The sequence below is a fragment of the Bacillus rossius genome, chromosome 2, assembly GCF_032445375.1.
Source record: "Bacillus rossius redtenbacheri isolate Brsri chromosome 2, Brsri_v3, whole genome shotgun sequence".
NCBI classification, from domain to species: Eukaryota; Metazoa; Arthropoda; class Insecta; order Phasmatodea; family Bacillidae; genus Bacillus; species Bacillus rossius.
This window is the reverse complement of record NC_086331.1, coordinates 69,582,569-69,607,203: the sequence shown is the minus strand read 5'-3', so window position 1 is coordinate 69,607,203 and position 24,635 is coordinate 69,582,569. Positions and strand designations below refer to the sequence as shown.

General features: G+C 35.8%; 1 protein-coding gene across 4 annotated transcripts in view; it reads left to right on the top strand.

Moving 5' to 3' along the window:
- Positions 1–24,635, top strand: part of LOC134529353 (single-stranded DNA-binding protein 3) — a 309,711-nt gene that overhangs the window by 161,260 nt on the left and 123,816 nt on the right. For 3 of the 4 annotated variants that reach the window (XM_063363330.1, XM_063363329.1, XM_063363331.1), the window contains exon 14: positions 22,537–22,607. In XM_063363330.1, the coding sequence (XP_063219400.1) occupies positions 22,537–22,607 (71 nt within the window). Of the gene's footprint in view, positions 1–22,536; positions 22,608–24,121; positions 24,311–24,635 lie in introns of those variants that run through there. The other variant, XM_063363333.1, reaches the window with a different exon arrangement.

Below are 24,635 nucleotides of genomic sequence, written 5' to 3'. Positions count from 1 at the left end.
GGACCAACATTTGTAGGATGCAATGTCTTAGTAGGCATGGGCCAGCCAGTAACATGGAGACGGTGTTACAATCTCACATGGAAGATACATAAGTCGGATATTCTCCTGAATAAGATCATGCTACAGCTGGCGCTACTGAACCTCCAAATACATAGTAGTTGTCACTGGCCATGTTTGCGGACTAACATAATGGTTCCAAACGTTCTCGTTGAACGAACAGTCTAGATGCCTTGCGTGTTCACTGGACTTGGCTCGGAGGGTCACAGTCCTCGGCTACTATGACCTTACTCTGTGTATTGCAGCTATAAATTATTGAGGGATACCATGTCCGAAGTGGTACATCCGCTCATGTATTCTGCATAAAACGGGAATGGGACACATGTTAGGCTACTGCGATACAGTGCGACAACCTTTGTTGTACGAATACTAGCGCAATACGCTCATGCAGTTCTGTTTTTTGTATGTTTTAAGAAATGAGTTTATTTTAACTGCTTCAAATAAAGGCTAATAATAAATAAATTACAAAAAAAAACGTTTCAGTGTTGCAGAAACAAATAATCTATATATATAAAAGAAAGTCGTGTTAGTTACACTATTTATAACTCAAGAACGGCTGAACCGATTTGGCTGAAAATTGGTAGGGAGGTAGCTTAGAACCAGGAGACGGACATAGGATACTTTTTATCCTGTTCCCGGGGGGAAAAATAAAAAATAGTTTCAAATAACTAAAAAAAACACGCTTTATATAGGAAACCAAACTAAAAAATAGAAAATCAAGAAAGAATATTGTTTACAATAATCATAACCCACTCTCACTTTTCATTTAATTAAATGTCACAATATTTAGTAGAGTTTGTTTAAATCGCGTCAAAGACAAACTGAAAGAAAAGAGTTCGCACATGATCTAAATGGTTTTCTATACAATGTGCGAACTCTTTTATTTCAGTTTGTCTTTGGCGCGATATAAACAAAGCCTACTAAATATTGTGAAATTATATAAATTGACGAAAATCTTATTTTGCAAATTTAATCTATATATATATATATATATATATATATATATATATATATATATATATATATATATATATATATATATAAAACAATGTCGGGTTAGTTACACCATTTATAACTCAAGAACGGCTGGACCGATTTTAATGATCTCTGATTTGTTGGATTTGTCTCCGCCCCGAATAGCAGAATTATTAAAATGTTGATAAAATTCACAGAAAAAAATACAGTGGAACCTGGATAATTCTAACTTCTTTAATTTGAAATCTTCTTTAATTCGAATTTTTCTCTTGGTCCCTAGCATTTTGTATCTAAACAATGCTAAAAATCGTGGATAATTCGAATTTTATTTTGGATAATTCGAATTTTTGGTGCGTCTAATTTAGTGAATAAATTATAAACTACGGCTCAAAAAATTGTAAATTTATCGGGAAATACGTTTTACAAACAATACTCGGCAAAAGTTAAGCGTTTGACCAAATGCGCGGTAGCTTGTAGTGTGATGACTCACCCTTCCCCTCCCGCACACTTGTGCCGAGTGCTGACCGCCTGCGCGTAGCAACAACACGCAGTAGTAGTTTCTCCAAGGTCACCCTTCCCCACACTCACCCCTCTCCACTCCGTACTGTACAACTGTGCATCGTTCTGTGTATCGTTTGTTTTGTAACATACAGTGTACTGTAGCTTATTTAAAATTGTCTTTTGATGTGTGATTACGTGTAGTTTTTACGTACAGTGACGTTTAGTGAGTGAACTGTGAGAGTAGCAACCATGGCGTCGACCTCGTCTACAAAATCCCGTGCTTATAAAACTTTGACTCTTGCTGAAAAAGTAGCGGCGATTAGGGAAGTGGACAAAGGCGTGAAAAAGAAATTGGAAATCGCGAAGGACTTTGGGATTCCACCCAACACTCAATCCACTTTCTTGAAGAATAGAGATAAAATTCTCAGCAGTGCAGAGGAATTTGATAAAGACCGAAAACGACTACGAGAACCAGATAACCCAGACGTCGACAATTGTGTTCTTAAGTGGTTCAAGCAAGCCAGAGACAAAAAAATTCCGTTGAGTGGTCCCCTAATAAGGGTAAAGGCCGAGCAATTCGCTAAAGAATTGGGCAAACAAAATTTCAAAGCTAGCACTGGATGGCTGGATGGTTTCAAAGAACGTAATAAAATTACGTTCAAAGCAGTCTGTGGCGAAAGTGGGGCAGTGAACCAGCAAGAAGCCGACCAGTGGAAGCGAGATTTAGAAGAGATGATCCAAGATAGAGACCCAAACAATATTTTCAATGTTGATGAGACTGGCCTTTTTTTTAAATGCACACCGGACAAAACATTGGCATTTAAAAGCGAAAAATGTCATGGTGGAAAACTAAGCAAAGAAAGAGTGACGCTTTTAGTTGGAGCAAACATGGACGGCTCAGAAAAGCTGCCCTTGTTGATGATTGGGAAATCGGCTAATCCCCGTTGTTTTAAGAATGTCAAGTCGAAACCGGTGGATTACGTTAACAGCTCAAACGCTTGGATGACAGGCGACCTGTTTTCAAAGTGGCTAATAAAGTTGAACAAGAAGTTTATTAAAGAAAAGCGTCAGGTGGTCCTCTTCATCGACAACTGTACTGCGCATAACACCATACCAGTGTTGAAATGTGTTAAAGTGGTTTTTTTCCCAGCCAATATGACATCTGTTGTCCAGCCAATGGACCAAGGGATTATAAAAAATTTTAAACATTTCTACAGAACCTTGCTGGTAGAAAACATACTGTCCGGAGATGGAAACGCCCTGAAAATAAAGCTCGATATTCTGCAAGCTTCCAGAATGTGTAAGCAAGCGTGGGACAGAGTGAAGCCAGAAACAATCAAAAACTGTTTTAAAAAGGCAGGTTTTGTTAAAACCGAGGACGAAACTGTGGAAGCCACTGAAGCGGAAGCCATTCCAGCAGCAGTCTACGGCTGGGAGAATGTGGGAGCCGACCCGACCATCTCGTACGAAGACTTTCTCAATGTCGATGAAGATGTTGCGGTGTGCGGTGACGTCACTGACACTGAAATCATCGCAGAGGTGCTCGGCAGTGAGAAGCAAGACGATGACGGGGAAGGTTCGGAAGAAGAGATCGCTGGAGTAGAAGAAGAACCGGTGCCGAGTGCAGCTGACGCCATGAATCACATAAAAGAACTTAGACGTTTTTTTGAGAGCCGAATTAATGTAAGTGATTCATACTTCATCTCTTTGAATAGGTTAGAATCTTTTGTAATGGCCGAGAGCCTTAATTCGAGAAAACGGGCCAAAATATCATCTTTTTTTCAAAAACTATAGGTTGTTTTTATGTTTCAGTTCAATAGTTTTAAGGTCATTTTAATATGTATGTATCGTTTAGGCATTAATCGATGTATTTATTCAAAAAATGTCAACCAATAAAGAGTTTTAATAGAAAATATGATTTTTTTATTGTTTTGGCCCTATTTATATTACGAACTTCCTTAATTCGAATTTTTGGATAATTCCAAGTTTTTGACTGGTCCCTTGAGGTTCGAATTATCCAAGTTCTACTGTAATAACTTTTAAATAAATTAGGTTTTTAACTCCGCCATATTCCGCAATTGACAACTTATGTCACGCAGGTTGGCCATAGACATACAAAGTTACAGACGTACAAACTGTGAGTGTTATTTCTCTATGTCCGCCAAGCAATAGCCGCGAAGCTATTCTAACGAATAAAGTAGAGAGTAAGAAAAACTCAAGCTCTAAACCTTTTGTCGTCGCCATGTTTGGGACCTTTGTTTTTACCCATTTTGTGATTTATTGTTTACCTGTATCATTAAAATTAATTAAAATGAATCACCCAATCGCATTAACACTACAGCACTACCACATAAAAAAAAACAGATTGACAGCACCTGGGACGAATGCACAATGGCGCATAAACGTGCATTGGAAGCACTTAACCGAACATTGAAAGATCTACGCAATGACTCAAGATGTTTTGGATGCGCAATGATTTTACTGTCTGGCGATTTCCAGTAATTCAAAGATCAACTGCTGCAGACGAAATAAACGCTTGCCTCAAATCATCGAATCTATGGCGCTATGTGAAGAAACTTCAGCTGACAACAAACATGAGAGTTGCATTGCTGAACGATACATCTGCTGAAGATTTCTCTGAGCAATGCTGACAATCGGTAATGGTCGAGTACCTATCGATGAATCGAGCGGATTGATTTCATTTCCTCCGAATTTCTGTAACTTTGTCTCATCGAAAGACGAACTCATCAACAAAGTATTCCCAAAAATCATTACTAACCACAAAAATAATGAATGGTTGAGTGAGCGAGCAATTTTGGCGGCTAAGAATAAAGATGTAGTTGACTTAAACTACATAATTCAGAATGAGATCATTGGTACACTGCATTCATTCAAATCTATTGACTGTGTTACAAATGAAGATGAAGCCACCAACTATCCAATTGCATTTTTAAACTCATTGGATGTGCCTGGCTTACCACTGCACAATTTACGACTAAAGGTTGGCTCCGTAGTAATCATGCTTCGAAACATAAACCAAACAAAACTGTGCAACGGAACGCGTTTGGTGGTAAGTAAATTGATGAACAATGTGATTTACGCGACGATACTCAAAGGAAAATTCAAAGGTGAGGAAGTTCTCATCCCGAGGATTCCGATGATTCCAACCGATATGTCCTTTGAGTTTAAACGATTTCAATTTCCGATTCGTCTTGCATTCGCCATGACGATTGACAAATCACAAGGCCAATCCTTAAGTGTTTGTGGTCTGAATCTAGAAAATGCGTGTTTTTCTCATGGTCAGTTTACGTGGCATGTTCACCTGTCGGCAAACCACCCGCTTTTTTTGTTATTGCGCCTGATAACAAAACGAAAAAAAGTCGTATATAACAAGGTGCTTCACTGAAGAGAATCAACCCGAGTGCAACCTATGCAGCAAAATACATAGCTCCAATAAAGCAAATGTTTTGCTGACACGCCATTGAAATATTGATTTTTGTACTTTTATTGAATTTTGAGTATTCATTTTATTATGTGAATCAATCCTAAATTAGGTTTAGCTAAAAGTTAACACGACATTCATTGACTGTTAGGCGGTACGAAGTTCGCCGGGTCAGCTAGTTAAGGTAACTTTTTCTATTGTAGGCAGATAGTGCATTTCACTTCATAGGCCGTCATTTTTAACTTTGAATTCCGAAAATATGAAAACAGTGATTCAATAAGGTAACATTAATTATCGGTATAAAAAGTAAAACGATAAAGTTCTGCATGAAAAATGTTTTAAACACTGTTATATTCAAAATGGACAGATGCCCATTATCTTGATAGTAGTGAGTCATTGTCAAAGGTATCACGGTATTTATTACGACTGTAATAACAACTATTCCACAAACATTAGCAGAGATCAAAAAGATTCATGCAGTCTGCTACTAATCAAGTGTGTAATATCGTAAATGCTACAGGAAAACTGACAGAGAGCCATTTGTAAAAGTGGGGTTTTCATGTAAAAAAAAAAAAAAAAAGTTTTACATCCCCGACACTGATCGTTACATTATGTTTCATCCGAAAATCGGACGCTTAGCAAGTAGTAGTTTTAGACTATTATTTAGAAACTGAGGCCAGTAGTACATTAGTGTGATTACTTTTCTTTTTAGTCATGGAAACATTACCTTAGTTTCAATTACAGTAACCTTCAAAACATATATTACTAATTTTTGTATTTTAAACACAACATTTCCTGCAGAATTGCCTCAACGAAAATAGTGAATCATAAAAACAGTAGCTACTACTATAATAGCTGTGAAGATGATACGGGTTTGATTCCGGGTCGGGCAAACAATTTTTTTTTCAATTGTCCTAACAAAGTTGTTGGTCGGCTGGTTTTCACAAGGACCACAATTTTTTTTCTCCCTTTCGTTTAACTATTCCATGTTTGCCCCATTCATCACACATCTTAAATATAGCTGCTGGTCCCTTCCGACTTCCAATCAATAAATTACTATGTGTGTATATATATACACACACACACTCAATTATAAAAAGATTAACTGTTGCTGTTATCCTGAGGGGAGAAATTGAAATGCCATGTACGTGCTACGTGGGGTGAAGCACGGAAGTGTTTCATAAAATTCAAACCAAACAATATAGAATTATGTATATATCATACTTATGTATAACAAAGGGTGAGATATCAGGCGAGCCAGAAATAAGATAGTGCGCACCGCCAAAGTGTAGGATGTCGCAGGAGAAAATGACTTTGGCGAGGGGAAGGAACAGGCGGGCCGAAACGACACAAACACGCACAACTGCAGCTCGTCGCGGCCGTAACAATATAATATTGCACTTAAAATTTTTTAAACAGTCAGTAACTTATCGCAGTTTCTTCGTATTTTGCAACTTTTAGGTGCTCAAATAAGCAAAAAAAAGTCAAATAAGCTTTTGTAGTCAAAGGATACATCAGTTTGCAAAATGTTTACATAAATTTGTGTATGGTAGGACAGTACATATTTTTTTTTCAAAGTGTTCAGTTAGGAATTATTTGAATACATTGCACCAGTTAAAACTAACTCCCGATTATGGCCTTGACCCCTCTCCCTTCGGTAAATGATATTGCCATACTATTACTTATTGAAAGCGTGATCCGCCACGAAGGCAGGTATCGACCCGAGAGGCGTCTGGGAGAGAACCACTGCCCTCCAAGGTTCTCTACGTGACTTGTTTCTGCGATGGTTTCGCTATTGCCTTCCGCAGTATGGCGTGAAGAACAAACACCACAACAGCTCTGCCCGAGCCGGGATCTGAGCCAGTTCCTCGTGCACCGCAGGCCGGCGCCTAGCCCACACTGGCCGCTGCCATTCAAGTGTTCACATTTATACAGTTCTGCAACTATTATTAGTATGGTGAAGTTAGAATTCTGGATTAAATAAAATTTACAAACAAGAAACAAAGGTCTCAATTATATCCTTCACTTGTTTTTTTATTTTTTTTTTATAGAAAATGTGTTGATCACGAAAGCAATAAACACTTTGAATATTTCGAGCAACTGCAATTAACTTACGTGAAAAACATAAAACAAACATTATGTTACCTAATTCTATGTTAGCGTAACAATAAGCATAACTAACAAAACTGTTTATAACAGTGATGCAAGCGGCGATTGCTCAAAATCTTCAGTGTTATCGTCATTTGATTTTTCAATTTTCTTATTCCGAAAGTACAATTCTCTTGCGACAGCTTTCTTTGATTTCTTTAACCGGTGATAAGAGCTTTTCTCTTTGCCCATTCTCGTGAAAATGAACTAATTTTTACATTATTAATTAAAGCAGACTAAATTTGCAAAGTTTAAGTAGTCTCCCTCACAAGGTAACTATTCAAAATACGTTATTTAAATATATATGTTATAATAATAACTGCAGAACTAAAATTGTGCTAAATATCACATTTACTGCAAAGCAATACGGCAGCAGATCTCTAGATTCTTGTTCTTCTCTCTCTGTGAAGACACAAACTTTGGACTTGGCAACACTGAGCGCGGCATTCGCCGTTTACTACTAGTGGCACATTCTTTCAGCGCGTTTTGAAGTACACCGGTACGCTGCCGCGCGCTGTGCACAAGTATTTCACATGCCATTCAAAATCAATACGGGCTACGTAAACAATGAGTACCAATTGAAAATCGACGGAATTTCCTCTTTCAACAGTGGTAAGTATCATGTGTTTAAAATATGTTTTTCGATAAAAAAAATGTAATTTTCAAATGTTGATTAAATGCTACTACAGAGAAATAAATTATTTTAAAACTTTAATATACTATTCCATACAAAGTTCAGGAGCTGATTCCGTACGAAAAAGTGATTATTCTTATAATATAATTTTTGTTTATAGTTTCATTTGTTATTTTAAAAGTTTTCCTTAAAATCCTCATGTATTACAGCACATATGTTGCATTATAAATTATGGCAATTTTTTCACATTGAAAAAAATATTAACCATTGGAATTCCTATTATAGTTTTAAAATAACCTTTATTAATCTATATACATGAATACCTTTTCCAGTAACTATATTTTAATGCCAGAAATTACAGTTATAAATGGTGCCAAATTGAACATTTTGTTGAACCGCGCCCTTAAGTCCGTCAAATGGCGAAAAGTTAAACAAAGCTTCCCTTTCCTCTCATGAAAATCGAATGACTTTTTTTTGTAGCGATCTTATTTGGGTAACAAACAGCTATTGGTGTGGCTGTTCCTCCGTTCTCTACTCCTCCCTACGAATACAACCAATGCAAACAGCTATTGGCTTGGCTGTTCAACCAAGTTTCACGTCTCCCTACAATTATACCAATAGCGATAATAGACGTTGGGCTGTTACATGACGAGTACATTTCCCCGCTATTGTTACGATTACGTGTCATCAATGTAAGCAAAAACATTGCGTGGTGTGTTATGTGTTAATTGTATTGTTTTTAAAGATGTCCAAGTTTAAAACCCCTCTTGGTTAGATGGCAAACTTTTTCCAAATTGGCAGTCGTGGTTACGTCGTGTTGATGGAAAAGAGAACAGCGCTCGTTGCATATTGTGCCGGAAAATTTTTTCGTTGAGTACAATGGGAAGGTAAGCCATCAAAAGTCACGAAGAAGGAAAATACCACAAGCAGTTGCTTACGGAACGTGTGAGGTCAGCGAGCATTACGACATTCCTACCCGAGCCAGAAATAGTAAACAGACTAAGTCGACGTGCGTAAATACTACATGTATCAGCGGAACACAATTAGACCTAAGCCTATGTCCCACATCTCCAAATGTGACCGAAACCCCTTCCCCTGGTACAAGTAAGGTTGGACAGATTAGTAAACTAGGTTTTCGTTCAGACACTGACGTAAAAAGTGCAGAAATTCTTTGGTCATTGCATGTTGTAGCGAAACGTTTTATAGCTTCAATAGTCAAAAAGGTATAAACAACCTTTTCGCAAAAATGTTTCCTGACAGTCAAGTTGCCAAAGAATTTTAATTGAGTGCTACCAAAATTGCATATTTGATTTGTTATGGTTTGGCACCATATTTTCATCACAAACTTAGTGATGAAGTGCGATTTGCTACACAGATCATGGTATGTTTCGATGAATCCTTCAATTGCATTGCAAAGCAGCGACAGATGGACATTGCAGTGCACTTATGGGATGTAAATCGAAACAACGTTATTACTAGATACTGGAACTCCTCATTTTTGGGTCACTACTGCTGCTGATCTTGTGGTAGGATTTAAAGAAGGTCTTGAAAATATTGAGTTATCTAAGATTATACAAGTATCTATGGATGGGCCCAATGTGAATTGGTCATTCCTAAAAAAAAAAGTTGAAAGCTGAAACGAAGTGCTGTGAAGAGGATCCAGAGATGTTGGATTTAGGTTCTTGTGGCCTCCATGTTATTCATGGTGCCTTTCAATCAGGCTGTCGCAAAGCAGGTTGGAATGTAATGTTATTTTTGAAGTCCTTGTACAATGTTTTTAAGGATTCGCCTGCACGTCGATCTGATTTCACATGAACTACTGGCTGTAGTTTACTTCCTCGCAAATTCTGTAATTGCCGCTGGTTAGAGAATGTACCAGTTTGCGAGACAGTTATCAAAATGTTTCTGCACATCAAGACTTTTTTAAGTCTTCTGAGTTACCTGCAGCATTTTCTGTTCAGAAAGTTAAGGAATGCTTACTGGGCCCACTTTTTCTTGCTAAGCTATTTCTTTTTGACAATAGCATACACGTTGGAGCCATTTTTAAAAAAATTTCAGACTTGTAAATCAATAGTACCATTTTTACATGAAGCCGTAGAAGATTTGGTGAGGATATTGATGGGGCGATTTATTAAATCAGACATTTTAAAATGTGCTACCACTGCATACAAGCTGACACAGGTTGATTTAGAAGTTGTAAATAATGGAATGAAATTGTCTAATTTGAATATTGGTTTGGCTGCAAAGCACAAATTGAATGTTTCTCGTGTAAATGAACTACAGAAACAAAAATTCTGGCTACAATGGAAAACGTTCATGGTTTTTACTGTAAAAAAAAATTGTGGAGCGAAGTCCTATCAAGTATAAAATGGTAAAATCGGCTTCTTGTTTGGACCCAAGGAAACTGATTAGTAAACAAAAAGAATGCAGGTCAGACATGGATACTTGTCTTCAAATGCTTAGTATGTCTGCCAACCATACCACTGCACTCCAATCAGAACGAGCTAGTCTGCAGTTCACTAAATTTATTTGTGAGGTAGAACCAGATAAACTTAAATCATTTAATAGAAACACAGCTTGGCTACATTTTATGGCTAACTTTTAAGTGGCAAAGATGCGTTTAGAGATATATGGACTGTGGTTAAGATTTTGTTGATACTCTCCCATGGCAATGCTCTGTAAATAAAGACATGCTTGTCGAACATCTACACGAAGAGTCACTGATCACCTTGAGAAGAGTATATGATGGTATATGTGATGCTGGTGGGGAAGAAGCTGTGCATGTTGACCAAACAATGGTTATTTATGCCAGAGGATCTTGTTCTAAATATAGGAGTGCCCTGGAGCAAAAAAAGGAAAAAGACAAGAAATTAGGCGTAGAGAAGGTTACTAAAGAAGAAAATAAACGAAAGTCAGAAGAACTAAAACAACTGCAAATCAAAAAATCTAATTTAGAAAAAGAAAAAGTAGAACTTGAGGAAAAAATAGAAAAGTTAAAAGCATGAAATGCAATATCGATGATTTAATGTTTGTACATACATTTTTTCCCCTTCAGATTTCAAGTTAAAACTATTTATAATAAATTTTGAGTGTAGGTGTGAATTCTCGGTAGAATACACAGCGCTGTTACGGGATAATAATCCATGTGAGTACATACCTGTATCATATTAAGAGCAATACTTACAATCTAACAAATTATTTTCATATTTAGTCAACTAACGTTGTTTATTGAACGTGCTGTGTATCATTATTCAAAATGGTTGTCGAGATATGTAATAGTTATATAATAGTTTATGATATACCTAAGTCATTTTTGTTAGACAGGGAAAACAGGGAAAACTCAGGGAAATCCGGTGGAATAAGTGTGTGGGAACCCTGCATTATTTGGGTATATACAATAATTTGTAACACTGAATCCCGTATAGTGTACCATATTATGTTACTCAATGTTGTAACGTCCCTCTGATAGTATCTTGGATGCGTGCTGAGTTCTTAGAAAGAAAAACAAAATCGACTTATTTTTATGAATTATACTTTAGTATTCTTTCACATAGAAATTTCTCTTTCTTTTGTTCTCCTTGCATGTATATAAAAAAAATCATATATCAGACAACATTATCCAAAACTGTAGTAAAACATAAAACGGTACCTTGTACATCATTTTTTTAGTGTAAGAAATTAGTGACTAAGATTGTCGACTTTGAAAGGGGTATCAGATCAGAATTTTTCAGTTCAGTTAATATCATCAAAGAAATTTAGATGCATCTCATCAAACCAGTAGCTTGGTAGATGTTCTGGAAACCTTGTGACGCAGTGACATCCTCAGCCCCGACGATAAGAAGGTGCAGTAAATCATCGGAAGCAAATAGACTGGAGAGGGCGTAGAACCATGGGGAAATTTGGACCCACTGCACAAAATAATGCAGTGTAATAAACATCAAAAATTTTTATACTAATGCGATGCAAGGTCGTTACTTCAAACAGAGGGGGTGGCATAGGACAACATTATGCTCCACCTGCCAATTATGTGAGTACAAACAATGTCCTTAGAACATTACGAGGAGGACCTGGAATGCCGGAGAATCCATAATCCAGTGGTGTGGCACACACTCAAGACTGAAAAGAAATAGGTGAAAGATCACAGCAAATACTACATAATGTGGCAAAAAATCTTTGGGAAAGTCTCCCAAATGGAGGCGACTACATGCTAGTGAAGAGGTCTGCACTTAAAACTCTGACCAAAAATAACCGGACGGAAACAAGGAGCTTGCATCTAGACGCTATGATGGTCCGTTTATTTCTTGCACCATGACGTCTCATGGACAGCTAAAGATCTCGAGAGCGTAATTGTATCTGTCCGCCAAAAGGTAAAAGTGGTACCGGAGGGCGGATCCTATATTCCAGTGGTGTATGGGTCAGCAGGGAGGGGAAACCAGGTTAAATAGGAAGTAGTTCGCGGAGGGATACGAGTGGGCCATCCTGCAGTGTTGCCGAGTATTGGATTGGGGGGGGGGGGGGGGGGGGGGCGGGGGGGTGTAGTTAGGAATGCTACCCGGCATGGGAGCGAGGCTGCCGTTGTATTTCACGGCGTTACTATCAGTTCTGCGCCGTGTGCACACCGGGAGGAATCCGAGCATGCCACGCGCCAAAGACACATTGCACTGTAGACTAAGGCATGACTATACAGGCATGCAACCAGGCCTTACAGCTGTGTGTAGCAGGCAATAACTAGCGTGGGCTAGCTGAAGGGAAGGTTGAACATGCATGTGATAGGAAATGAAGTGGGTTTAAGCTTGGTGGGGCTACGGGAGACTAGGACAGTTTTTGGGGCCCACAGATTACTAGAGTAGGTAGAAACACCAAAGAATACTAAAACCAAATAAAAATTTAAAACCATGAATGTGGGATCATATTACTAGAACAACACTAAGCCGTCATCAATTCAAAATATATGTAGTGCCACAAAACTAACCAATTAGTGGCACAATGTACAATAACTAGATACATGCAAAAGGTGTGTTTATTTTGTGATGAAAAGTGGTGTTATTTTCCCTTAAAATCGGTGTTATTTTTACCTAAAAGTGGGGTTATTATTTTTTTTATTTTTACAATTTCAAGTGTAAGAAATATGAAGAGAACATTGTAATATAATTGCACCATCAATTGAAACATTATAAATTAAAATTACACAAATATAGGTTAAAAAGACACAAGTTTAAGAACTCAGATTCTAAATTAAGTCAACCCAATAATTTCAGAACCAAAGTACTTTGACTCAACATTTAACTTTCAAATGAAAAAATAGCCATTGTAGCTCAATTTCCTTGTTTCAAATTAGTTCTCTTTTCAGTGAGAAAATTATTGTCAATACAATAAGAAGCGTTCCGAATCAACGTTTGCACACAACATCCACACTGGTTCCAGGCACTTGTCAGAAAATTCAGGTTGCGAAAGTTTTAAAACTTGATGTGCCTTCACTACATCCACACTGCTTTCCTTCATTTGTTTCTCAACTATCTGTTTTAACTCTCCAAAACCGGTGATCAGCTCCTGGCGGTCCATTTCTTTCAGAGTAGAATCTTTACACAACTTAGCAAGCAAAATAGGGTTCATGTCTGAAATCAAAATATTTTTTGGATTAAAGACAGTCAGTGTTTCAAAGTCAAGTCTGCTTGGATCTGTAGCCATCAAGCTGGTAAGCTTCACCAGAGATTTTGTAGACACTTGCACTACACTTATTTTCACAGCAGCTGCTTTCGTGGTGTTCATGTGGTCCAAAACTTGTTTTGTTTCGTCAAAAAAATGCACTCCTCCATGTTTGCGCTGCACCTTGGTAAGCTCACTATGCAAAATATGAGCGTTTGGCTAGCTCCAGTCTTCTAGCCTCGTTATTAAAGTATTTTCGGATTTAAAAAAATTTTTTAACACATATCGTACAACTACGTATTTACCCTCGCATATAATCCACTATCACGAAATTCGCGCTCACGAAGTTTGGTGATTGCTTGAGGTTTCGGCATATTTTACACTTTCAAACCTATGCTGAGAAATATGAAGACGTTTTCTATCACAAACTACAGTTTTTATAAAATAGTTGCACTGTATACAACATTTTTAAACAAAAATTATCATTCATAAAACGTAATTGTTAAGTTTGTTTACTGTAAGAGAACAAAATGAAAACAGTTTGCACAGTCCATAGTACATGCAAGATGAACAGTTGTGCGTAATTTATAATTTGCTTCGCGACACAAGCGCTGTAACGCACAAAATATCCAACAAAATGGCCGTACATTACTCTTCAACTCTGTAAACGTGCCTTCGAGACATGAGCGTTTAGTGCACGAGTGCAGTTCGCCAAGAACGCGTCGTATCAAATAAATAATGAAACGTAAACATTGGCAAGTGTTGTCTTTACGTTGATGGTGTTATTAGTGGTGACAACGGCTATTTATTTACTTTTTTAAAGTTACCAAATGGCGGGAAAGTGTGGTTATTCGTGGTAAACAAACGTATTTCGCAAAAAAAAATTCGCGGTATCAGAAATTATGTAAGTGAGGTTATTCGTGTTAAACTTACGAATTTCGCGTAAAAATTCGTTTTATCGTAAATGCGAAATTTGCATGTCCCTAACAATAACTATATATGGTTCAGCATATCGTTGTGCTATTGTGCCCAAATTTTTTTATGATTTAATAAAGAATTAAATTTCTAAACATTCGTTGTTATCCGTGAATAAATACGAAAATTTTGCATTAAAATCATTATAAAATAAGTTTGCGAGTGAATCTAAAATCCCAATACCTTTTAAATCATTTTTAATTTTCATTAAAAAACCTTTTCTAATGTTTGGTGATTTTTCGCAAAATAATGAGTCACTTTATTCCTGGGTCTCGTGCTATAAGAGATGTAAAGCTGTAAATATCATAGGTAATACCTACAGTTAATTAGAATTAGACAACTATAAATCATGGTAGTTTATTTTTCTGATAATTTTGAAAATAATATTGAGCCTGTGTTATTTTTCTATAGGTCTCTTTTTAGTTTAAATGATCATCCCTGTCTGCTAGTGAAAAGAGGTACAAAAAAGGTTCTGGATCTTGGCACAAAAAAAACTGTTAACGTTCTGACAATTCCTACCAGGTGGTGTTATCTTTCCATCTGGGTGGGCTAGCAGCAGGGGAGGCTGCTCTTTTTCGGTGTCACCTGCGATTTTCAAAGATTTAAAAACCATTCTCTTGTCACATGGGGTTTAAAGTGAAGTGAAAAAGATGTGTGCATGTTGGTTTCCGGCGTTATACTGCTGTGTTTTATTGGGAGTTTATTGTATTTTCCCTGTTATGCTCTCCGTGGTACCGGTACGGACATTATATTTACGGTTCTTGGTGCCGGCTGGTTAATTCGCTGAAAATGGGCAGAACCGAGAACCGAGAACCAGGACAGACCTATCACTAACATATAAATTTTCTCTGGAAAAGTGTAACATGGACAGAAATTTTGAATTACCTGTGTCGTACCTCACAGTTAGCTAGAGTATTAAACTATTTTAGTATTAAATTTTATTGGGGGTAGTTTTGGTTTTAACAAAGATAAAATTCATAGTGTTTTACTTTTCATATGTTGTTAAGTGAAATGTTTGTGAATGTGTCAATTACTAAATTTGTCTATGATTTGTTTTGTGTTCTGTATATGGGTGCTTATAACCTAACATTATTTTCCAGTTTAAAGAAAAAAATATTTGATTTAATGAATACTTTTAATTTACTGGTATGAAAATCTTACATGGCTGTGTTGTATTTGCAATTTATTTATGTTATAAGTGGGTCGTTCCACACCAAATCAACCAATGGTCAAAACATAATTGATGTCTTCAGATCTTTATGATTTTGTTATATGAGATAGTATTAGATTAGCAGATAAAAAATAAAAATTTGGAATTTTTTATCACCTTCGGTTTTGAGTTATAAATTTTTGAAAAATTATAAAACTATAGTTTGTAAGAACATTTTTATATATTTAAGATAATGTAACTCTAAATCAGTTTGTCCTAGGAAGGTCAAATTTGTACCATTATCTTTAGAATGACAAGGGCTTTAATTGGACATATAAGGGAGCGTTCAAGTATTACGTAACGCAATTTTTTGATATTTTTGACCCCCCCCCCCCCCCAATGTAACACGCCGTAACGTTTTTCTTTACCCCCCCCCCCCCCTTCCCCCCTAGTAAAACGTTACGTAACCCCAAGTGACCATTTTTACCTAAAAGTCACAATTATGTGGCGTAACGTACCGGAATAAGTCACTAAAATACCTTTGTTATTGTTTTGGTTTTAATCGCGTTAATGTTATTTACTAACATTTGAAATGTCTTGTTTTTAAAAGCAAGAGCTTTCTAATGTTTTTTTGTCCTAATAAATTTTTACTACTCAATCATACATTTAGCAATCGTACATTTAATTACGTCGTTTTCCTGACTTGGCCCTGTCCTTACACACGTTTTGCTTTATCCGCCATTGTTCTTCTCATACATTCTCCTATTTTAGCGTTTTACTAATAAAGCTATTAAAATCAAATAACAAATTTTATTTCTAATAATTATTTTTACCTTTGGCAATGCAATTACAAACATAAAACTAACTGAAATAAAATATATTTGTCAAAATATAATCGTATTTAAGTATACGATCGAACGAAAACGAAAAACATTTAAAATAAAATTAGCCATAATTAAAATAAGTAGATTGTAAAAAAAAAAACAATTCAATTGGAGTTTTACTGCTCCTCTGTCCGTGGGTTTGCCAGCCACTCAGATTCTTTCATTACTGGCATCCGGAGAGCAGACGAAGAGGGTACCGGAATTGTTAACCCGCTTGCATCAACTTCGTCTTCGTCCAGCCAATCGGCATCCTCAGACGATGTTTCACAGCGACGCACAATGCAGAGATGCTCATTTGCCCTTCTTGCAGCAAGTCGCTGTGGCCGTACTCGACTTTCACGTAGGTCTTGGGCAGTCTTGCCATGCATGAAACGATTGTGCATTTGCACACTCTTGTGGGATGTAAAATAAATCCCACAGGTTGAACATACTCGGTTCTTTAGGTCGGATTGTACTGATGGGCAAAATAAATCGTAAGGCATTTGCTAAACCCTTCTAGAGGCGGCGACAGATCAACAGACAACCTCACAATAAGTGGCGAAAACTTGCATGATCCTTTGTCTATCTGACTAGGTACCACGAGCTGTTTGCAGTTTGAAGGATTGGGCAGGTTGGCGGCAGGAAAGTTTCTGGAAAGACAGATTTTAATGCACTCCTCAAGCGGGAACAGCAGGATTCATCCGCGCATTTAATAACTTGCAAGAAATATTGCGATTCACGGACGTGAGCGCTATACCACGCCATATTAGGTTCTGCTGGATCCTGCAAGCTATCATCAGGGTTTCTATATTCCGCCGAAACACTGTAGTTGTCAATTTTCATACAGTCGGTCGAGTGCTTGGAGCACATAAACGAAAAGGGTTGCCATCTTGGGAGAACAAAATATGAACAATTCAATCGGGAATCCCCCGTAAAAAATAAACGAAAAGGGTTGCCAACTTGGGAGATTTTAATGCACTAGTTTTTTTTATTAACCCTTCAGACCAATCGTCTTTCGTACCACAACATTACTGTTGTGATGAGAGAAAATCTCACACATAGAAAACAGTGTATTTTGAATATCAATACCTATATAATTTCTAATATGGCGATTGGAGTCTACGTTGACAACCGAAGTATAACGAAGCCATCCGAATAGTGGTATTTTTTTGTTTTAACTACTTTACTGGAGTGACGAGAAAAACTATCACAGCTGTTGATATATATATATATATATACATATATATATACATATATATATATACATATATATATATATATATATATAGAGCTTTATGTTTGGAGTTAAAAAAAAACATTCACTAATCCTGTAAAGCAAGCTGAAGCAATTTTGTGAAGGTAAAAAAAAGTTAATTTATCATGCCATTTGAAATTTTGAGAAAAAAAGTTTTAAAAAATGCGTGAAAGAATCTGTCTCTACGCTACCGTTCTGAAGGGTTAAAAAAAAAAAAAAAATGTGACATAATGCGTAGGTCAAACACCCCCCCCCCCCCCCCCATCCCTGTAACGCATCGTAACGTTTTACAAGACCCCCCCCTCCCCCCATATTCGTTACGTAATACTTGAACGCTCCCTAACCTGGGTGTATCACTTGACTATATTTTTTTCCAAAATACTCAAAAAAAAAAAAGCTTTTATAAAAAAATATAATTATTTATTTTGAGGAAAAATTTACATATTTTACACCAAACCTCTTTAGTAAATTGTATACAAAGTTTCATGATGGTATCATATTGATATGATTTTTTATGTAAATTAATATGTATGGAAATTATGTTTATTCGTTACTTGTTAGCCTTAATAAAAATTCATCTTTTAAACAACACTCAATTTTATTTAAATTTAATTTTACCCATTTTATTTAAACAAAAATTTCAACTTATTTTACACTTATGAACAGATTTAGCTTCGTCTTTTAGCACTTCAAATTAGTAACGGCGAGTTCTCTTTTTTGCCAAGACTTGTTCTGCTTTGGCCATCTCATTTGCTGGAAATTGGTAGGTTCTACTTATTGATGTGGTTGGATGTAATTTGCACAAAATATAGTTTATTGGTAGTGCTAAGGTAGCTGCTCTCCTAGGATATGTGAATGATGGTGATGGTCCTTTTGGGTAAAGAAAGGAAACACAAACTTCTTTTTCAACATCTTTTGAGTCAACATGTGCCAACCACCACTCGTTATCATAAGCACAATTGACAAAACCTACAATTTCTTCAAATGGAATGTCTTCATCACTAGAGCTGATCTGTACCCTGTGTGTTTCTGAATCATCAGAAAATGTGTAAATTTTGGTTTTTACCCTATTTAGTTCTAGAGGGATGAAAGCATGGAGTTTCTGGGTCTTAGCTTTGAATATATATACTGTATAGAAGTCGCGAGTGGATAGGATTTACTCTACGTTTTTCAGAAGCGTATAATGAGCAGCTTGGGAACTTCACCGCTGCAGTGCGCTGCCGTAACGTCCTGTATCGTCTTAGTTGTTATTTATACGTTAGAGCGCAGCACTATCGTCCGCTGTCATTCCCCGCACCCCTATTCCATTATTCACTGCAGCTCAACGTCGTTCAACAGGAGGGGGAAGGGGTGTCTGAAGAGTTGGACACTTGTCCGCTAGGGACCACCACAAGTCGATGCCCTAGAGATGGTGGCGATTGCGGCGGTGAATTAACCAACTACCTCAAAACCGTATTAGAATTTTTAACCTGGGCTGGCGACTTCTATACAGTATATATATTCAAAGGTCTTAGGGACTGCCACAGCTTTTTCAAACCTCGGTTTTAGAATATTTTCTTCATTTATATACTCTTCATTGGTTTCGTAAAAAAAAAATGTAATGGAGGGAAAACTTTTCACACCCCACTTAAAAAACTGAAAGGTGTTAGAATTTGGTTATCTAATGGATTTTGGAGGCTGGTTTTGGCAGCAAGCCTTCTTACCGAACCCCCAACTCAATCACAAACTACCTTCCCAGGTGATGTAGCATAAATGTGCCACTCAGCCTCAAGTCCATCAGAGTCCTCTTTGTGATAGCAAAGATTCAGAAAATTCTTAAAATTTTTGTACCTTGCAGCTGAACCTTCTGAAAAATAGTACAGCTTTTTTCAAATTTGTCAAATAATTTCTCAGAAATAAGATTAACTTTTTCTGAAAAATTTGAACAATTGACATTATTGTGTGGGTTAGGTAGTCTTATATAAATATGAAATAATAGTGAACTAGCTCTTGTTTTCCTGTTTCTTGATTGCTTTTCTTGAAATATACTACAAAAGGATGCACAGTAGCCATAGAATTTTTCTCATGAAACCCTTTGAGCCTCATCTGGTTGAACAAACAAATAATTTAAGGCAAAATCCAATGTTTGTACAGCTTTACTTTCTTCCAAGAAAGATTTTTTCTACAGAGGAAAACCTGGATTGTCTTTTATTAACAAAGGTTTTTTTTTTTTTTTTTTAAGGTTTCTCGATTGCTAAATTCTTGAACAAACTCATCAAACGGTTTGGTAAATGTTTTTAAATTGCATCGATCAACAGTAATCCATTGTTTGCAAGTGATGTCAATAATTTCCTCCTTGAAAAACCTGGGTACAGCTTCTTAAAATTCCTCAATATCGTAACAGTAGTCACATTCATTTAGGAAGCATGCTTGTAATGGTGTATTGCACATCCTTCCTTGTAAATCAATAGAGTACTTTCAGAGCCAGGAAGTGTCAATTTATTTAACCTACCTCCTGAAAAATTGAATTTTATATTCTAATGTTCATTGCAAACAGCACTATCACCAGTTCTTGGCCCTTAGTTCTTCAAACTTAGAAAAGAAAATTGTTAATAAGGGAATTTTGATTTTAAAATACTGTAAATTTCATGCAAATTTCCCAAAATCAACCTGTTTTGAACATGGATTGGTTTATTTTCAGTGTCCTTACCCATGGAGACAATCTTTTTTTCCAGGCATTTGCCTACTCACTTAGTTGTCATTATAACAGTCCGTTAAACACCTATTTCCTGTGGTAGAGTCTTCCCCAGGTTTTGGATCAGGTGGAGATCATTGAGTTTTTTTCTTCTTTCTTTGTGATATATTTACTAACATCATATTTACATTCCATTCTTGCACAAGACCAACTGTTTGGTAAAATTGTTAAAATCTGAAGTTTTCAACTCTTGCTTGCTGTGGCAAATTTTTCTTTTAGCTGATTAAGAATATGTCTGTGAGTTGTCTGATGGAGTCTTGTTATACTCGTCTGTTGACCGCTTGGAAAGAAGTTTAATTAAATCGTTTCAAGTTTTTCTTTGTAGTAATTCTTATTTGATATAAATTTTTTACAACAGGTGATTCTCCTATGATGTTATTGAGGCATTTAAAAAATCTATATTTGATTTTATATCTACATACTCAGGATCATGTTTGCTGCAGCCTGGTTTTGTATTTACATTTTCAGTCAATGATTCATCATGAATATTTGTATCACTTTCAGAACTTGAGTAGGGTTGTTTCTTACTTAACTCTAAGCAGCAAGAAGTGAAAATTTTCATTCCATCTTCAATAATGTAATTTAACTTTGTCATCCATGTTGTGACATTCCTTGGGTTTTTAGTTTCCCAATGCCTGTCTTTATTAAAAGGATTGCAACAGTATTTACCTCACGGTTTATCCAGTTGTATCTTACGAACTTGCACACAGCACTTCTTCACTCATGAGACAACTCACAACACAATGACTAAAGACAAAGACCCCTTGTGGGAAGAAGCTGACCACGGGTTGCGATTTGAGACAGGAAAGAAACATGTCACTGCTTGAGTAACTCCTGTTAGTTCCATTTGTTATATTTACCAAATAAACTATAATCACCCTATTTCGACCTAATTTGTCTTATGTACATTTTTATGGTGTAACAAGTCATGAACTAACAGAATTTTCATAGGTATTAATTCACATAAAAAGATTAATTCAATATGACACCACTGAAATACCACCATGCAAATTTGTACACAACTTGCTAAAGAGTTTTGGTATAAAATATATTTTTTCATGAAAATTAAAAATTCTGATTTTTGTTTTTATAAAAAAAAACTTTGTTTTTTTAGTTCTTTGAAAAAAATATTAAGTGATGTGATACACTTAAGTTATTTGTCAAATTAAAGCCATTGTCATTTGAACTTTCGAGGACAAACGGCTGTAGAGTTACATGGTTTTAAATATTTCATAACGTTCCTACAAACTATTTTTTTTTTTAATTTTTCAAAAACTTATATATCAAAAACTAAAGGTATAAAAAATTTTTAACATTGTTTTTTTTTTGTCATGCTGATGTCTAGAACACACATCATCAAATATGTTACATTTTGAAAACCTCAAGGTTTAAAATAATTATTTTATTGGTTGATTTGATATGAAATACCCTAATAGATAGAAAGCTTAGAAAGAGAGAGAGAGTAACAAAGCCAAAGAAAAATAAAAGTAAATAGAATAATTATGTTACATATAATTTTTACAACAATAAGAAAAAAAATGTTTGCTTTACACATTGTGTAAGTAACTGCTGTATCCATTTCAATGTACATTTACAAACTAAGCAAAACATGCAGCAATGCAACTAATTAACACAAGGAAACTAAAGTAATTTATAAAATACAGAAGATAATTGTCTAGAATTGCAAGAATGATATTAATATGAAGGAAAATGTTGATGAGTTTTATATGATATTAAATATTCTTTTTGAAACAAGTTTTGAAATTCTTTTAAGTAGTTGTTTCTACTTGGATGTGACAGATGTCATAAATTAAATGGCAGATTAGTTTTGTTCCTCAGTTGTTAATGTTTTCTATGTCTCTTTATGGTATGAATTATATCTAAATCTGTTTTTAGTAGGTTTTGTTTATGTATGATTAAGTTGGTTATGCAAGGGTATTAAACAGGAGCCATTGCAGAATTTATTTTCTGGTAGAACCTATTTGCCTGCTGTTTGCTTTCAAATTCTTTCCATTTTTTGTTTGGAGTAATAGATTTTTTCATGGTTCAGATGAGGAGGGTATGGCTCATATCCCCCTCATTCCCCTGCTGCTAGCATTAGATGTACTTCTAAATAATATGTATAATTGTTAAAACTTCATCACAATTCTTTTCAGATTCATCCAATTCCGGGGGTGAAAATATGTACACAATGATGAAGTCTGTTCCAGGTGGAAATATGCCAGGGGTATGTACGAAACTGTATTGTCTAATGTTATTTTTAATGAAAAAATTTAAGGAAACTCTGTTAGTCGCATAATTGTATCAATAACAAAACAAGAAGCTGTTTTTATAACCAGTGACAGGGTGTCTAGCGGCCATGAAAAACGGGAAAAACGGGAATTGTACATGGATTTTATTTGCACAGGAAATGTACATGAATGTGCGGAAATTGTTTAACATGTGCGTGGATTTTATAAAAGCAAGAAAAAATTAAAAAAATTATTTTCGCAGTTTACCGAGAAGTATCATCTTATTTGTTTACGTTACCGAATAACGATAGAGTACAAAAATGTTTGCAAGAGCAGACGACTATGTATAAAACCAAAGGGAAGTTTTTTTTTGTTTGTTGGCTGCATGTGGTAGGTCGTTTGTTTATTCTTTGTGCTCAAAATGACGTGTGCGTGATTTATTGTTGCGTGGTTGATCTGGTAGATTTACCGTCTTCGTTTTGCTTTGGTTTTGATGAAAGAACTGCATCAGTAAAATAATTCACATGTGTAAGTATACATTTTCACTTTCCTTTTATGTTTTGAATTGTGATTTTTAGTGGTATTGTTTGGAGAGTTTCCATTTGCATTTATTTTGTGTCATGCCACGTGCTAAGTTCTGTACGCCTCTTTGCTGTGAATAGTGCCTCGTAGTTTCTGGATTATACATATGTATAAATTAATATAATTACTGACTTTTCAGTATATTCTCACATTTACGCAAGGCGATCAAGTAGTGTTCGGGTTAATTTAATATAAGTAAAATGAGTATGTTAGCACTGTGTACCTACATGTAGACAATTTTGCCTACAAAATCAATGACTTTTTTTTAATTTGTGAATGAAAATTAACAAGGCGCAGCAATGCTAGTTCTTCAGAATGTAATTATTAATGGTAAATGTTAAGTTTTTTTTTTCATTTATTAGGTACCTAACTATTTTTAATACCGAAAGTACCTTTTCCTCCAGTTATAATTAATAGTTAAACGTTGCTCCAAATAATACAATGCGGTTTAATTTTACATGTGTTAGAGTTGTATTTGTCTTTATCCAGCTTAACATTTGTATATAGAACTGTTCTATATTAAACCTTATGTGTGTAAACCTAGATGTGATTAACAGAAGAAAATTAATTTGGTTTTGTTTTGGGTTGCCTATTAGGTAACCAAAATATGCAAGCCTTCATAGGATTAACAGTTTACATAAAATATTACTTAGGGGTACCAGGACCATTGTAAATAACTACCAAGCATAAGGTTATGTTTTGATATCAAAGTGTATAAATTTTTGTTTCAGTAAAAACAAGTTTTACAAAATAATTACCCTGCCTCTCTCAGTTATATTTAATTTTAAATATAAATTTTTATTAAAAATATTTTGTTAAAATGATTTGTGTTTCATCTGAAGCTTTTTGATTAAGAAACATTAATTCTTTTGAACCATGCCAAAACACCAATAAAACTTATATTGTACAGAAATGTTTGTATTTTTAGGTTCTTGATCACACAGAAGCATGGCTCGTAAATCACGAGGAAAGATATCTTTCCAGAGTGATTGGAAGAATGAATTTCCATGGGCTGAAGAAGTAAAAGGTGATCGTCACTCTGCAAAGTGTTCTTTATGTAACACAACATTTTCCATCCTCTCAATGGGAAGAGCAGCCGTTGTCAGCCATTCTAAAGGAGCTAAGCACGTAAGTACAGTAGAGCCCCGATTATCCGAGCTAATGTGGACCAGAGGATCCTCGGATAACCAGAAACTCGGATAACACGGGCAGACAGAGCGGCGAACGAGAGCGTCCCGTGCCGCCATTGAAATCAATGATAGCGTGTGCGTTTTGGGCCGCTGGTCTGTGTTACGGGCGTTACAAAGACATTTTGGGGTTGATACAGTAATAAATAAAGACGTAAAATTGAATTACAGTAACATATTAAGTTCACTTTATTATGAAACCCACTAAAAATACAGTTTTAGTTAATAAAATCCAGCCTATAAATATAAAACAAG